This window comes from Maylandia zebra, linkage group LG15, assembly GCF_041146795.1.
Source record: "Maylandia zebra isolate NMK-2024a linkage group LG15, Mzebra_GT3a, whole genome shotgun sequence".
Taxonomy (NCBI): Eukaryota; Metazoa; Chordata; class Actinopteri; order Cichliformes; family Cichlidae; genus Maylandia; species Maylandia zebra.
Window position 1 is genome coordinate 2721017 of NC_135181.1, and position 17451 is coordinate 2738467.

The following is a 17451-nucleotide window of genomic DNA, read 5'->3' on the forward strand; positions in this document are numbered from 1 at the left end:
ATTTTATGAAGAACCGAATGCTGACGACCTACACTTAGTGCTGTGCTTGAACACATCCTGTGTACACACTGTGCTCATCAGAGGTGCTTTAGAGATGCTTACTGTTAAATCAGTCGTATCCCTCCTGTTTCAGGGCAACACCCAAACCACCCACCTGTGCCATGCAATCCTTCCTGTACTGCAGCATGCTATCACTATTACAGTCTAAGCACATTTCACTACTCGTGTGCAGCATAGAGGACTCTCACTGACTCTGACCACAGATTTTAACCAATGTGTTTTTTAGTTTTTTTTAAAGCTTACTGACCTAAATCCACTCGGCTGTGTCATCTGTCAAATACTGAACCTGAAACATTTTATCTATGATCACACTTTTGCTCTTCAGCTGATTAAAGCGTTGCAGCACTGTACACTTTGGGCTTGCGTCACACAAGCTAATCTCCGGGTGCTTGAGATTCTGGTATTTTTGTTAACATTTTTTTAACAGTTTTCTATATCAATTGCGTCACAGTTAACATGCACATTTTTGTTATCCCTGTCAGTCAATGATCTTTAACAAGTGTTAACATCAATATTTTTCAATACTTCTGCATCATTACTCATCAAAGAATATCAGGGTACACTGAAAAAAAGTAAATTGGGTGGTTGTTACATTTACAAAAGTCTAACTTGTAGTTTGAACAAAATAGTTTCACGTTTCTATGGTGGACATAATTAAATCATGTAGGATCTGCATGAAATTCAACAACTTAATTTGTTCTTGTTGAGATAACATGATGCAATCTAGTGAGACTAGTTAGTTGCCTGGACTCACAAAATTCACAACATCACACAAGATTTCCAACCACAGGAAAATCACCAGGGTTATAAGAGGCAAACAACTATACACACGCCATCTGTATGCTACTGGTATTTATTGTGGTTTAACCTGTCGAGGACAAAAAGGAAAAGCCCTGTAGTCATAGCTTTGCTACTTTTGTTAAGCCTGGATCGACATCTCGGTGGCATGGTGGTGGTTACCTCACAACAAGAAGGTCTGGCTGTTTGCAGTGGCTTCTCTCTGGGTACTCTGGTTTCCTCCCACAGTTAAAGGTCATGCAAGTATTAGGGTTAGGTTAATTGGTAAATCTAAATTACCCATAAGTCTGAATGTGAGTGCAGATGGTTGTTAGTCTCTATGTGACAGAGACCACCACCATTTATAGGTCATTAGAAATGGTGGTGGGTTGCACCTTACAAAGTCTGCACAGGATCATCATGTGTGAAATACTTCAGCAAAGTCTGAAGCATGGAGTCGTGAACTCGATTTCTGTATTGTATTCATACATAACAAGTACAGAATTTCACCCGTGTTACCAAATGGCTCCAAATAACTCAAAAAAAACGACATCTGTTTTTAGCTGCACTCCTTCAAAAGAGTTACAAAACAGATCTAATTTTATCGACTCTAAAAACATCATTCCTCTCAAATGCTCGCCGTTATCATAGCCACAACTGTGCTCTCCCCGAGCAAGTGGTTGTAGAACTTAAAAATATCTTTCAGCAATTTTATTTTTATCACATTATATAAGATTTACAGGTAGCCTGTGTTTCGGGCGCATAAGGTGCTTTGTACAAAAGGTGTCACCTGGAGCCAAATCCTCTAAACAGAAACTGTTTACCAGTGGCACAGCTTAGCCCTGTGGGGGCGGGTGATGGGAAAGGTGAAGGTATTCCATTAAAGTCTTCTGTTTGCACCCATCCATCATTGTTCCCCTCGAAGGAGATATTAAAAAAAAGTCAAATTATTAAAAGGACAGGGTGACATTTGCATTTGTAATAGAGGGAAAGAAGCACTGCCTGAACATACAGCAGTGAATAACACAAAACTGATGACGACATCGTTTCTCTCAAATGTCAAATAGTGGTCTCTTGCCCCTTCTCTTTTTCTCACTTACTCATCATACTCTCCATGTCCATCCATCCTGATTTTCTCTCCTCTCCACCTGCACTTCACTTCTGTTCTCCTACACTCTGTCACCCACCTCCTCTCTTTTTTTTTTAACACTCCCACTTTCTAGCCTGACATACTTGCTTCCCTGATTGTTACTCAACATCCTCTTTCTCTGCTTCCACCTCTTGGATGCTGCTCCTCCTCTCCTGACAGGGTTGACACTGTATTCCCCAGCCGCCCCCATAGTCTGCCACTACGCAGTGCCGCCCTGTGCTTGAAGGGGCCTGGAGTGAGAGTTCAAAGGGGCTGCAGAAGGCACAGACTGCACGGCACTACCAAACATCAGGCTGACCAGAGTGTGCCCGCTGGCCAGTCGGTCACGTGATACACCGCAGCCCACATGGCGGAACACGAGTGTGGGTGGGACATGTGTGCTTGCATCGTGTATGGATGAGATCCTATGTAGCCTACGGGCGCAGATGAGTGCAGCGAAGACTGAACAGGACAGGGGTTGTGATGGCAGCACGCAGGCATCTCTTTTGTTATCAGACAAGAAAAAGAAGCATTTGCTCGCTGTGGCGACACATGTCTCCACCAGCGTATTCATCAGCTTAAAAAGGTGTTCTTTGAAAAAAATTTCTAAAAAGTCTCAGAATGAACAGAGACCAACATTCCTGCTTCACCAGCATTTCAAAGTGCTCGAGCCAGACATTACACACGCAGACAGAAACACTGACGCATCTTGATCTGAGCAGCGGGCCAAATTCAACTGAATCATTCCCTCATTATGTGGGGATATTGAATCCACAGGAAGAGGCGGAGGGGGCAGGAAGGAATAAATACGGACAACAAGAGAGAGGCTGAGAGACAAAGGGATGATACACAGGGAGCACACGCAGGGGAAATGCACACATGCGTACAATGTGGGACTAATGGAACAATCAAAGAAATACCTTTAATGAATAAGAGTATGAAAGGGAGATCAGGGTGCCACTTGTGAGCAATTTGCACGGTGCTGAGTAGCAGCTGGCATCGTGCCCACTTAATGGAGCTATGTATGATGAACACTTGAGCATCACACGACACTACCACTAACCAAACACACCGTGAATCACTTCGTGATTCTGTGCACCTAACACTCAAGTGCCAGCTAATGCTGAGTCACGCTTGTTGAGATAATAATGGAAACAAACATTTTATACAACCGTCCCCGCGTCGTGGCTCAGGAAACATGCAAGCTATTTATCGGCTCAAATTTGCTTCTTTAAAAGCTCGGTGGCGTTTTTCAGAGACAGTGTTTGGGGTGTTTCCAATTAGAAACTAGCCGATGACCGCTGATGAAGATTTAACAGCTAAAAAGATATTTCCTCGACAAGTGGTGGAAGGACAGAGAATAATAGATTTGCATTGTCCGTGTTAAGATTTTAAATGGATCCTTGTCTCTTTATGTACCAACAAGGACCTCCTAGCAAACGTGTAGATTTTATTTATTTTATTTTCTAAAAAGGGCAAAAATATTTCCGAAATCCAATCTTGCTATGGAGTACAATATTTTATTATATTGTATTGTTCTTACTGTTATTGTACTATTGTAAGGTGATCTTGAGGGTCTCAAAAGTGCCTATAAAAAAGTTATTATTATTATTATTATTATTATTATTATTATTATTATTATTATGTAGAGGCCAAACCCCCCAAACAGAGTGATCCAGCTTCAAGTAGTAAGTATTGCTCGTTGTCATTAATCACTTTATTTAAAATGGGCGGGGGAACTCTTTCACGCTTTAGCACTATTATACTACACAGTTCATTCATATACTTTTCTATTTTTTTTAATGTATAAATAATTTTAAGCAGGGTGGACAATTTTGGGAAATAAATGACTGACTGAGGTTTGAGATACGACAAGTAATCATAACACACATGGCTAACGAGCGCCGGTTTAGCTCAAGCAAGATGAGCAGGCGCCCTGACAGTGGGCGGCGCGGGTTCAACTCCTACCCATGGCCCTTCAGTTTTAGGGGGCAGGGTTAGCTCAGTAGGTGGAGTGTCTGCCCCATGAGCGAATGGCTACCCTGAAGTACCCTTGAGCAAGGTACCGCTTTTACACTACTCCCCGGTAGCCGCCCACTGAGTGAATGGGTTAAATGCAGAGGACTAAGTATTTTCCTACAGGATTAATAAAGTATACATCATTAATAAAGTATTGTGGGCTTGTCATTTTTGCCTACATCTGAAGAAGGGTAAGCACGCTTAGGTAGCACGGCTCCAGCACTTGCTGTATTTGAAAACCTTTGCTGACTTGGTGTGACCTCAGTGGCAAAGATGTAGAGACCAGTCATCGCGTTCCTGACAGCTACTTGCTGCTAGTAATGTGCATTCCCCAACCGTTTGGCAAGTGGTTGCAGGAGGTCACAAAGAGGGTGCTGCACCAAAAACCTCCTGGTGATTGCTTTGGTCACTGGCAGATCGCCATCTTACAATACTGTAAGACTTTGATCAGTGGTTGTTGATCAATGGTCATGACAATTTGCATAATCATGATGAAGGAACTGACCTCCCAGCCTATTGTTCCTTCAGTGGGCGGGTTTCAGTCATTATGCAGATGTACTGTTTCTAAGGTTGGGGAAACCTGCAGTCACCTGGATGAGTGACGAAACGTTTCTCCCACTGAAAACGTCCAGATGAACAGAATCAACTTTTGGACGATGGCAGATTAGTTTGCAGCAGTAAGTCACAACGTTTTACTCTGAAGGTGAACGTTCTCTGCTTCTGAAGCAATCATAAGGTTTTTGTTACTGAACACTGAATAGCTCTTTTCATGCTTTGTACAGTGCTGTCACCTTATTTCACTTACAAACTGCCAGCAGCCACTCAGAATGCACACGTGTACCTACTGAATACCTTGTGTACTGGCTCTCAAGGTAATGCACCAATGGTAATGAAATATACCCAGAAATCTACAATCAGATTAAGCAAAAACACAAAACCAAACTCAGCTGCAATCCTGGAGCTCAGCTGATCTTGGTGACAGCCACATCAGCTCCCACATCCATTCTGCAAATCTCACGAATCTTGTAAAGAGCAACATTTAAGCTGCTTTAGCAATTTGCACAACTGCAAGCCACTTTGCAGCTCACATCCACACCAGCTCCTCTTTAATGCTCCTCCTGACTTAATCAGTGTCATAGCTCTTGCCAAATACTCGTCTTCTTCTTTCGATTATAGCCGTCTTGACTGAAATCCAAACAATTATGCCAAACTTGCAGAGCACAGGAGACACGTTTGTGTTCACAAATCAATATTCAATTAATGAGTCAAACACTGAACTGCAAGCTTTGGAAAAAACACAGTGGGTCCAGGTACATTCCCTGATATCCATCACACAGGTCAGATATTACTGTTATCCACTTTGTGTTGCTTTGATACAAAAAATTCGAACTGTATTTAGACTACCGGTAACGCTGTAGAGAGACTTGCTTTGCAGCAAACTGGCCAAACTGCTCATTTATATCTCATGCTTTGTAAAGTACTGTCAAGAACTAAACATCAACAGATTTTCACAGGCTGCAAAAAAGACAATATACATACTGATGCTCATTTTTCATGGAAACACGACACAGCTAGGAAGAGAATTTTTATAACAGGATGTGTGCTTTGGTTACTTGGATCATTCCTTCTTGCTTCATGCCAGGTAGCCCATTAATGCATTAATTAATCTATAAAAATAAAGTAGAATAAGTCCTCTTCTCTCTACTGTGTATCGTTTTGGCACATTGGTGCTAAAACAAACACTGGCAATCAATCAAAAGCTTGAAAACTATTTAATCATACAGCATGTTCCATAAACATGTATCTGTGTGTGTGAGAGTCACACACAAAGGGTCATGGCACTTTGAGGGCTGATGAGGGATGCATTAGCCAGGGTGGTAATGACTAAAGGAACAGCAATCTGAGCCACTCAGTCGAAACATACAACAGTCCAGACAAGGTGACCTTCCCCTTATCCGTCACCCAAACCTGCGCGTGTGTGTCAAGTTGGACAGTGGCCCAGTGAGTTTGCCAGCACATCATACACTTTACTAGCCCTTGTCAAAATTGAGAAGATTGTAATGGAAGAGAAAAACAGCCTAGATGAGAGGATAGAGTGAGTCCTGTGAGAAATGAGGTTGTATAATATTTCCATAAACTGGATAAAACTGATGGAGATAGCCACGGGGAGGTCCCCTTTGGTTAGTGAGACCTCACTTTCTAGTCTAAAGCTGTATATTTTGGTTCTCGCCATCTTGGTGCTTTGAAATAGGATATGACAAGGGACTGATGTATCTGATTGGGTAACTGAGGGACACTGCACTCTCACATAATAACTTGTCAATCATAGAACTAAAGCATGATCTGCTTTATAATCCTTTTGGACACTAATGAGAACATAATTTACAAAATGGACATGATGATGTGTTCAATAACGCTTAAAATTCGTAATTGAGATCATAAACTCACCGAAAAAATTCATTAGGTTCACAGGTCAAAAGAGCTGTAGGCCAAATGACTCATAGTCTTCTATACGACTGTATTTTTTTGGGCAACCGAAGGAGTCGCTCTCTGCTGGCCTTTATAAACCTCAATTTAAGTCACTATTCCATTGGCATCTCTTTTTGGACCAAGAAACAACAACCTGACACTTGGATATATCAGAACCATGAAAAATAACCAGATTTCCTAAAACAGTTTTATGTGTCATTGTTTATCCAAGTAGAGTTAGCTGGTTGTTGTGTTTGTGTCCGCTGTGTGTGGCTTCCAAACACACGTTGCCAGCAGGGATGTTACAGAGTGCCCTCTGGTGGAAAAACTGGGAAATGTCAACATTCTTAACACGTTTGAAGGGTGTTTCTCCTGTCCTCTCTTTATTGTTTTAATTTTCATGCATCTGCCATTAGAAACAGTAATACCAATAGATACAATAATAAAATACCAGCTAATAGTTACCTCTTATTGAAATACTGCATGTTATGGCAAACCACAGATACACAGATAACAATCCAAAATACTAACGCACCAGGAAATGGCTAATATTGGCCTAGAAATCAGCCCTATCGACATTTTGGACATGTTAGATTCAGCACAGTCGTTATGGCAGATGTTTTTCCTAATGCAACCCTCGCGTTCATCTAGGGAAGGGACCGACACTGGGAATGTGTCTCTTTCATGTCTAAGATGAAGAGTGTGTTAACCACTACACCGTGGAGCCACAATTAGCGTTTTATGTACAGTGGGGGAAATAATTATTTGACTCCTTGCTAGAATTTGTAAGTTTTCTCACTTTCACACATTCACAAATAAGTGAACAGTCACTAATTTTTATGGCAGCTTTATTTTAATGGAGAGAAACATAAGTATTATGTACGGAATTAGTATTGAGTATTTGATCCCCTATATCACAGCCAGAATTCGGCCTCCATATTGGCGCCCTCTGTCTCTCTCCATTAAAATGAAACTAGCATAAAAACGAGAGACTGTTCATTTATTTGTAAGTGAGCAAACTTGCAAATTCAGCAGGGGATTAAATAATTATATCCCCCACTGAACGACTGCCTGCATCTTTTCAGAGCCACTGTTGTTATTCACGTTTTCAGCACTGGTGCTATAACTATGGCAACAGTTTTCAGGTAGGATTCCCATCATGAGGAGTTGGTTTTCTGTCATTTCAACAGTTTAAAGCAGCAGCTTTAATGTTATCATATGAAAACAGAAAAAGATATTTTAAGTGTAGAAAAGTACAGCCTTCAAACAGAATAGTGTAACCGCCCAGTAAGAGCTCAGAAATACCTTTAAAAAAGCAATAAAATATAATAATTTATAATAAGAAGTATCATTATATAAAGACAAACTGAATCACAAGTAAAACGCGAAGGTTATTCCTGACGGTGCTGCTGAAGTGCAGGAATCAATGCAGACTTTTTTACAGCCATGAAGAGCCACCAGCCTGCACTTTATTATTATTATTACTGGCTGCAGGATAAGTAATGGTGAGCAGAATAAAAATAATGGGGTACTTTATATGTCTTCTGGTTCTAACAAACTCAAAGAGCCAGCAAATACATTCTAAATGTCCCAAAACAACAATGCGTTTTCGTATTTCATCATAAGCAAATATTTCTTTCAGATTGCCGCCTATTGAGAGGCGTTTTAGCAGCGCACTCAAGCTGATGCTGCAAATTACATGTGACAGAAGCAATTTTGGAATATTTTCTCACATACAAACTGCAGTAAGTGTTATGAATTAGATTAAGGGGGTGAATATTGAAAGTCTGATACTCCCTCTGCCAACTCAGCAGCTTTAATTGATAATGTAATTTTCTTTTTTCTTCTTCTCTTTCCTTTCAGGGCCAGTATAATGATTATTATTTTGTACACTTTGAAAACAACTGCGCAGATTGAGAGAGCGTGACCGTGAAGTACCAGCATGGTACGCTAATTGATAATGCACCTATTTTCCCATTCGAGCCCCTCCTACCTCTTTCAGACAGCCCATGAAATTGTTGCTAACTGGAGATCCAGGCAGGTCTGCAGTGCTGGGGCTCCCACCCACGTAGAAAAAATCATCGGATCCCAGCATGGTGTAGTCTTCCTGGGTGTAGCCAGTGGTGGTGAGGATCCCGTCGACGGAGATTGTGACCTGTTGAGGGGCAACACATAGCCAAAGCCAAGCTATTACACTCTGGGATTCTATGCTGTGGATACAACACACCTCCTTCCTTGGTCTGCATTCAAAACGAGCTATAAGACTCCTGACGATAGGTTGGTTTTTCATTGAACCTTTGGATAAGACAGCGTTTTTTGATTTTGTTAATGGAATTTTTGCCATAGGATTCACAGGACAGGTAAAGAAAATATGGCAGAGGCATATTTTCTTTATCTTTGATGGGAGTAAGAGAATGGATTCTAGGTTTGGTTCTGAAACTTCAGGTTGGGGGAGGGTTAGTACAATGTTCAAACCAAGGACAAATTGATTCCACTTGTCTTAGGTTTCGGGATTTATCTGTAACTGCAGACACAGACATTTACAGTACACTATGTGACTGCACTTAAACACACAGACGTGCACACGCACGTCCTCACTTGTTCCACACGTTCTCTCTCACACCAACCATCTTCACATTCTCGCCTCTCTTGCAGACGACTACATGTATATACCCACGCACATGCAAAACAAAGGGAAGGCTTTTCACACCACGTCCATGTGCAAACCAAGGTCATCACTGTTAGAAGGCAAATTAAACACACTTAACTGGACATGTAAGGGGGGTAAGTGGATCGATGGTGCCATACAAAGCTGGAGCAAGCCACACAGGTTGCTGCGCTCATGCACAATCAAGACCAGAGCCCATATTCATATACACTCTCAGAATAGCTCATGCTGATCTTTGATCAGGTTTAGCTCAGGTGTCATGCTTTGCAGTGCCCGTGTCACTACACCAGACCAATAATCCTAGATCAGTTTGCTTATTCTTGGATATGTTACGCATATGGGCCCGGGGGCAAGGGTGATCGGAGTTAGTCAAAACACACAGAACGTCACGTTCACCAGCATGCTACGAAAACACACACGGGGAGGGCAAAGTGAATGAGAAGGTGATAGGTGGAAGGTGAGCGGATGAATTAGAGTGTTAGTGGTTATTCTGGGTGACATGTTTGTTATATGACTTTGGGTGGTGACAGGTCAATGAGGTGTGGGCATGCCATGCGTCACTGTGTGTTGGAAACAACTGTCAGAGCTCCCGCAATGAAGGTTAGGGGTTGCCATTTTTTGATAGTTTCTCTTTTAGGGCCCGTTGTCGAGGTCACCATCTTTGGGATTGTGGCAAGCTTCTGTCAGTTCTGGACGACAGTCCTCACAAAAAATGGGGACTTTTTGTGTGAAAAAAATAAAAATAAAAAGTAAGTTGCCCTGACAAAGGCAAAGAAGTCAATTATTTTTATTTGTCGTAAATCTGCAGTAATGTGGAAGAAACAAAGAGAAAAAAGTAAAAGCCAAAGTGGAAAAAAAACAGGATGGGGATTGTGGGGTAAAGAAGGAGGTTGTTGGCAGGTCAGGGAGGAAATTGAGAAGAAGCGAAGAAAGAATTGCCTGGTAATACAAACCCATCTCCTCATTTTTTGATAAGAGTGTCTAGGATGGAACTCAAAGAGAACGAATAAAAGAAGAGAGGGGGGGGGACACACGGCAAACCCAAAAAAAAGACAATAAGAATGATATCTACCAGACAATGTAGTTTGTTTACCATAGCGTGTCCAATGCCTGATTGCTTTCCAGAAAAAGGGGAAGAAAGGAAATCAAAAGAATAGTGAACAAAAAAGGTTGTTAATAAGGATGGACAGAAAAGAAAAACCAAAACCAACGATGAGGAATTAGGATGTTAGTTAGTACATTAGTTGGTTAGATATTGGTTAGTAGTAAAAATGACTTATATCATGGATGAGTTAGTGTTACAGTGAATAAACACTGTGCGATTTGCCAGAGATCCGAGGCATCGTGCCATCCTTTCCAAATATTCGACACCAGAGTCCTACATGAAAACGTCAACGAGGACCACAGAGAGGACTTTCACATCAAATTTGTGTAGGACGGCTTAAATCCCACAAATCTTGCAGTGTTTCTTTCACCTGTAGTCTAACAAATTGTGCCTTTCAAAAAAGAAGAAAGAAAATGATAGAAAGACAGATCTGTTGAGAGAAAGAAAGAGAAAGCAGGCCAGCAGTCCTTGACTCTTAGCTTCTAACCTCTAAACTACGGGCTATCCTGTTGGGATTCTCAGCAACAACTATTTACTAACCTGTGGAACAAAAGCTTACTGTCAGGGAGGGTCAGGAAATCAACACTTACTTGTTCCGCTGCTCTGAGAGCAACACTAAAGGCTGTCTCACCTTGCCGACAAACTAAAGGTCGGCCGACACAATGAGCAAACGCACACGTGTCGCTACTACTACCTCCACTCTTTATATAGCTGCCTGTAGACAGATCTAATATATGCACTTAACAGTAAGAAAAGCTAATTATAAATTACTACAATATGATAGGAAACAATACATGTCGCATTACTAATTCTGTTTATGCCATACAGATGTATCTCTGCCTTTAAAAAGCCCGACGATCATCTGTGCTATAAATACAGTGCTAATGGACGGCTGAAAGGCAAACACTGTGTCTGCCTTTAAAGTGGAAGTGCGTGGTCTACACAAGCATACGAACAGTTTCCCAAAGGAAAGCGATAGTGACAGTGCCTGACAGAAGTGTCATCTTAGAGGAATGTGAAGCAAAACAGAAATATCTGATAACTTTAATTTGACAACACAGGGAGCTCAAGTTCAATACGCCGCTAAACAGGAGAGAGGAAAACACCTAGAAAGACGGTACCTAGAATATGCTGCGAACTGCTTTTCCATGTTCTTATTGACTAGTTGCTAAGAAAGAAAGAAATTAGACAATGACATTGAATTAAAATAAAAGATATCTCTGTAAAAGTATAATGGCATTTGTCTGAATTGTAGCAATGGAATGACAACCAATCAGAACAAAGTGACATTCTTAATCCCAGCTCCCTCTCAGAAGCTCTCAGAAGCAGCTTATCTAAAGCAAAAACAACAAAACAAAACTGTGTCTCCAAACTCCGTCCATCGCCGCTACCCCCGATTACCTGTCTCAGGTTGCGTGTCACTTTGATGTCGTGCCAGCTGTTGTCATTGAATTTTCCATTGACCGGCTCGACGATGGCCTCGAAAGCGCCAGAACCTAGATTGATGACGAGCGAGACTGCCCCGTCTTTCAGTGCCAGGTTGACATAATCTGCGGATTTCCCCGTGTGCAGGAGGAGGCCGTTGCGCTGCCAGGTCTTGAAGGACAGCGTGATCTCGTCGCTGCTGCTCTGGATGGGGTTCTGTGACAGGTCATAGCAGAAGTACTCCGAGCCGCGGAAGGTGGCCACGTTCTCCTCCCTCGCTGAATGGGAAAGGGAAAAGAAGCAAAGTGTTACTTTCAGGGCGTTATGCATCTTCTGACAGACGACGAGGCTCAGCGTTAACGTCTAGCAGCTAAGCCCCCTGCTGCGGTGCCGTGCTATGATTCATCGCACTCTTCCACAAGACCACAGCCGGTCGTTACCGCATTTATTCTGCCGTTTGTTATAAAATCTCCTAAACATGAAACAAGCATGAGTGTTGTTCTCTTCATTCATCGTGAGTCAGCCTGAGTAAATAGGGAACTGCTGCATGTTGCACAAAAGCTTCCATCAGGCAAGCACACACATACACAATGCACTATAATTACAGCTATGATAATCCCATCATTCAGCTGAGATCATAAAATGCGATCTGTACGACCGTGGGTTTGGGTTTCGCGTACAGCCTCCAGACAGACAGGCTACTTATGATGGAACACTATTCCCCGCTAATGGGGCGCATAAATCAAACTTTTACAGTTTTATGTCACTCGGCTGTTGCAAAGTGACTTCCTGAGCCCCTTTTTTTAAATTGACGCTATAAGTATGGTGAGACAGCTGGAGACGGGGAAAGGGAGGACTCTAGAAATCTGTTTTCCCAGTTTCTCAGTGTAGCTTTCTGTGCTGCATGGTCAATATGGGTGTGGGTGAATCTAATAGAGACACCCTCACTATCATTTGTGTTAAGCTGGCAACAGCAACCTGCAGCGACTACATATTTCCTCCTCCGAAGGCGCACTGTTCAAGGTGTCACCTTTCAGAAATTTCAACCTCAAGAACAACATGAACCAAACCTACTAACTGCTCTGGCACTGCTGTGACGGTAACTACAATGCTACCTGCCAACAAAAGGCATTTCAATGTGTCATTTCATTTCCTCACTGTCCTGGGGTTCTTCCTTTGTGTTACTCGCAGACAAGTCATGATGGACAAATGTGGAAGAAGAAAGCCGAGAAAGGAAAAGGGAGAGAGGGGGAGAACACGAGCGCTGCGAGCTTCAGTTTTGTTGTTTCGGATCAGGCAATATGTAAACATGAGGGAGCGGTGCTGAGAAGCTGGCAGAAAGGAAGGAAGGATGAGAACGACAATACTGAGATAGAAACAAATGAAAAAGGGGAGCGAGGCTGTGGGATGTCAAACTCGTGTCTTTGCACTGCGCGAAGAAACAGGAAGAAATAGTATGGGAGGAAACAAAGGAACTGTGAAAGCCCTCATCCATGTGCCGGGGGAATAAATAGAAACCCATTATTACCACTGAGACAGCACAACACAGAGCTAAAAGAATATACATTGGAGGATCAAAAAAAAGCCCTCCTCCCATCTCTACTGATTTTATGCATCTCATCTTAGAAATTACACAAGCACTGACAGCGTGGAGAAGCTCGCCTGATTGTATATTCATGTAATATTGTTCTTCGCAAAAGCTTTATACTGTGCTGGGCATCAAAATCAAAACGATAGTGTTGTAATAACTGAAGAAAAACAGACAGCGGCATGTCGCATCCAAAAGCTCCCCCAGAAAGGGCCGTAATTTCTTTCAAAACACTTTCAGATTATTAATAAAATATTGATTTTTACATCCACAGCAATAAAATGAGAGTCTAGCCCCTCGCTCCGGTTGGCTTTATTGAACATTAACACTAGCATCAGAGAGAGCCAGTGCTATATGTTCTGTGGGCCTTCTGTCACATCTTGCCTGAAGGCCTCTTGCATGGCAAACTGACAGCAAAAATGGTTACAGGGCTGAATTTTCCCAACTGATTGAGACGCATAAAATGCTGCGTCTTTCACTTTTCCAAATCAATTATCCTTGAAGCTGTTCTCACTTGAATACTAAGCAACCTTTCTACTGTATACACAGCAATGAACGCATTTAAACGAAGAACACTTGTGATTTGAAACCGAAAGGTACAGGGAAAGTACCTCTGTGTACAAGCTTTCTTTGTAGGCATGCAGCAGTGTTATCCTTTAGATCATCTCCAGACACCTGATCTAGTATGCTCTCCCTTGACCTAAGGTAGAAAGGTTATTGTCATGGCAACATCCCTCTACTATACAGCACACTTTAATTAGGTTGGCTATCTCAGGAATGCTGCTCAAATTGCACAACAAGCCTAGAGAGACTGTTTCTTTGCACCTGTTCGGACTATTATATAAGCACGACAGTGAACGTATACCAGGATGAAAAAACATCCACAATGATCAGTTATGGATTGGCCTCCTGAGAACCCAGACCTCAGCATTACTGATTACTAATGAGGGATCATTTTGGCAAAGAACAGAACAAAAGGCAGCGAACGTGCAAAGAAGAGCTCTGAAATGTTTTTTAAGAATCCTGGAAAACTATTCTTGAAACCTATTTAAAGAAATTACAAGAAAGCTTGCTTATAATAAGTCAGGCTGTGTTGAACAATAAGGGTGATCATAACAAATATTGGACTTGGCTCATTAGAATCAGCTTTTTCTTTTCTTCCATTTATTTATTTCCATTTATCCCTCGTTTCAATAAATCGCTAAACTTTCTCATTTATTTTATTATTTTCCTAGTAATATATAAAGAAATGAGGGAAACTGAGGGGCCTTGGATGTATCATATTGACATAATGTTGCCAATTCCTAAACTTTTGGTCAACATTTTAATGTCAACCAAAATGTTCATCATGTTAATATCGCTAACGACTGATGGCAGATAAAATGTGATCATGCTCATCATCTTATGTGCAAGTTTAATTTCTTTTTAATTTACATTATGAATGAATAATTATGGAGGCAGAAGTTTGAGGTTAAATGATCAGCCTGACCGACATGTGAATCCAGTAGGGTACAATGTATATTAGGATCTAAAATTATTGTCAAAATATATGCACTGTGTCCCTTAAATGTCTCTTTTAAGATTAGAGGTCAACATTATTATTATACCAACAGTATTCTATGTTTATATCAAACCCAAGGTTTACAGCTTAGGTGTTGTGCTTCTTTTTAAAGCTAAACAAATTTCTATATAGTTTGAATCTACAGCTAGCAAAAAAGAAAATGAATGGAAATGTATATATGTGTATGTCAAAGCTAGTTTATCATAAATTACACTGACAGTAAATTCCAAATAGAAGCTTACTATGATATGTTACAGCGTTATCTACAATGATGTAATTACAAAGTTTCTGTAGAGCTGTAAAAAGCCATTAATATAGCATTGTTGCTCTGAATAACAGAGAGTGCAAATTGATATGCATTATTTGTGCACTTCAGCAATACAAAGCTTGCGGTAAGTGTATACGGATCCATAAAGACCAGGGGAAATGTATTGCCTGTTGAGACATGTTCTGCACAGATCTGTGGCTTTCATATTGATCACATAGCGGGGTCATTTTCTCTTATTTTCGCCTTAGTCATCAATATTCCATTTGTGTGATGCCTGGTGTATGCACTGGGGGTTGGCGTTCGATTTCAAAATCCACTGGAAGCAATTAGCTCCTTCATTACCATCTCCCATTTTCTTCCGCTTCCTCTTGTCACACACGCTGAATTCTCTCCAGTCTGACCTCAAGGGTCTTATGAAACAACTGCCCACAACCTTCAGCTAACTCAGGATCGCTGCAGGACACCAAACTGCCCTTTATCGTTTGTTGGCAAAAAGACTTGGAACATATAAAAGGGAAACAAGATGATGTTAATCAGATTTGAGACTTTGTGATTGTGGCAAAAATCCTCACTTACAGTTGCAGAGCCACCAAACCCCCAAACCTCACAAGGAAGTGAGCTGGGTAGTAAGCATGACCACCAGTCCCAAGGACACTTTACTGGCAAAGTGAACAGGATGTGTGACACATCAAATACATGTTCGCACTGTGTTTTCAGATAAACAAGCCTGAAGATTGAAACTTAAACATAGAAGATTTAAGTATCTGCTACTAGCATTTGTGGGGTACTCTTAGGGATTATCCAAGGTTGCATCCACTCAAAAGAAAATGAGCTTAAAAATCATCACCACTTTGTACCTCCTTCCCTAATATGTGAGAACAGGATCACTTGAAAACTGCTAAAAGACTACATTTAGCCCAAATTAGCCAGAAAACCCCAAACAATATGAACCATATGGTTTTCTACTGCAATGCAAGGCTAATGCTAACTATGCGACTGTGCGGCTCTGGTTCAGTGGTGAGCCATCACATGTCAAATGAATTTGGAGCACCATGGGTGATGTCTCTCTTCAAAAGCAAGCAGCACTGTCAGAAAGGCTTATGTTGGAGGGAGATTTGGTGGGAAATGTGTTCCCTGCTAATATTTTACCGGCCAATTATGACCGACGTACTCTCTGCAACAATTACATTCATTCAGAATACAAAAATGCAGTGAAAAAGCAACACATGAGAGATTTCAGGCATTTATCTGCAAGACAAAAACTACACATAAAAATCATTTAGTGTGTCCTTTTTATGACAGCTTTAAAGATGCCACACGACATATCTAAGAGGTTAAACTGAACTGTCACCCTGACACTTCTTTTCTCATCTCGTATTTCATGTAACCTTGTGAAGCCGTGGCAGACGGCCTGTCTGAGACTGCCTTTGATGTCTGCGCTCACAGATTGAGAAAGGAAGACTGACAAAGAGCGAGACAAAGAGAGAGATAAACATAAACAGAAGTGACACAGCGGAAGCAAAAAGAGTCTAGGACAAAAGGATGTGAGAGATGGAAGCAGAGACTGAGATGGAAAAAAAAGAAAAAAGGACGCAGAGATTGGAAGATGGAGAGAGCCAGAGCAGGAGAGTGAGACTGGCAGATGGAAGCAAGGAGAGACAGAGACGCTACCAATGGCTCTCCAGAGAAACAAAGTGACACTGTGTGTTAAGACTAGCAGTGAGGAGGTGTCCCTCCGGCTTGCGATTCTTCATTACTGCACCTGATAACACATCACCAAATCCCCGTCTCTCCTTACCTCCTTTAACCTCTCAGAAAACACAAATAACTCTGCCAGTCCAACACTTTCCACGATACCTTTTACACTCGGAAGATCATCCCTGCAAAAGTACAGTCCCCAATGAATGGCTTGTTTAAATTAGTATCTAAGATCTCCCACTGCAAAAAAAAAAAACATGTTTCATTTAGAGTTTCAAAACCATCATTACTTATACAGCAGTACATGCTCATTTTACTGCAATATTTACCACGTAGTATAAATAAAATAAACCCCTCTCAACTTCAAAATGCTTCACGCAATAGAAACTGCTGAAGGGAGAAACGAGGCAGACTTAAAAGAATGCAACATCCTGACTGTGAGAGCATGTGGCTCATTATTGGTAGGAAGGCAAGTAATGCACATGGAATGGCAGCAGAGCAAACAGCTTCCTTTTTATATTACACTTAAGCGGGACACCATATTATTCTCAGTGGACGGGCAATTTCATTATCACAAACTGCCAGGAGAGCAAGCTCGAGATGATATTGGTGTTTCTCTTTATTGGCTGGTGATATGCATACTAAACCATTTAAACTACTTGTAGAGACTCATGTAAGAATAAA

The 17451-nt window shown here is 41.4% G+C and overlaps 1 protein-coding gene across 21 annotated transcripts in view; it reads right to left on the bottom strand.

Annotated features, from left to right (window-relative positions):
- Positions 1-17451, bottom strand: part of nrxn3b (neurexin 3b) — a 328662-nt gene that overhangs the window by 240566 nt on the left and 70645 nt on the right. For 14 of the 21 annotated variants that reach the window (XM_076873683.1, XM_076873682.1, XM_076873681.1 and 11 more), the window contains exons 5-7: positions 11629-11930; positions 10216-10239; positions 8448-8609 (exon numbers count right to left, since the gene is read on the bottom strand). In XM_076873683.1, the coding sequence (XP_076729798.1) occupies positions 8448-8609; positions 10216-10239; positions 11629-11930 (488 nt within the window). The remainder of the gene's footprint in view (positions 1-8447; positions 8610-10215; positions 10240-11628; positions 11931-17451) is intronic. The other 7 variants (XM_076873680.1, XM_076873687.1, XM_076873678.1 and 4 more) reach the window with 1 other exon arrangement.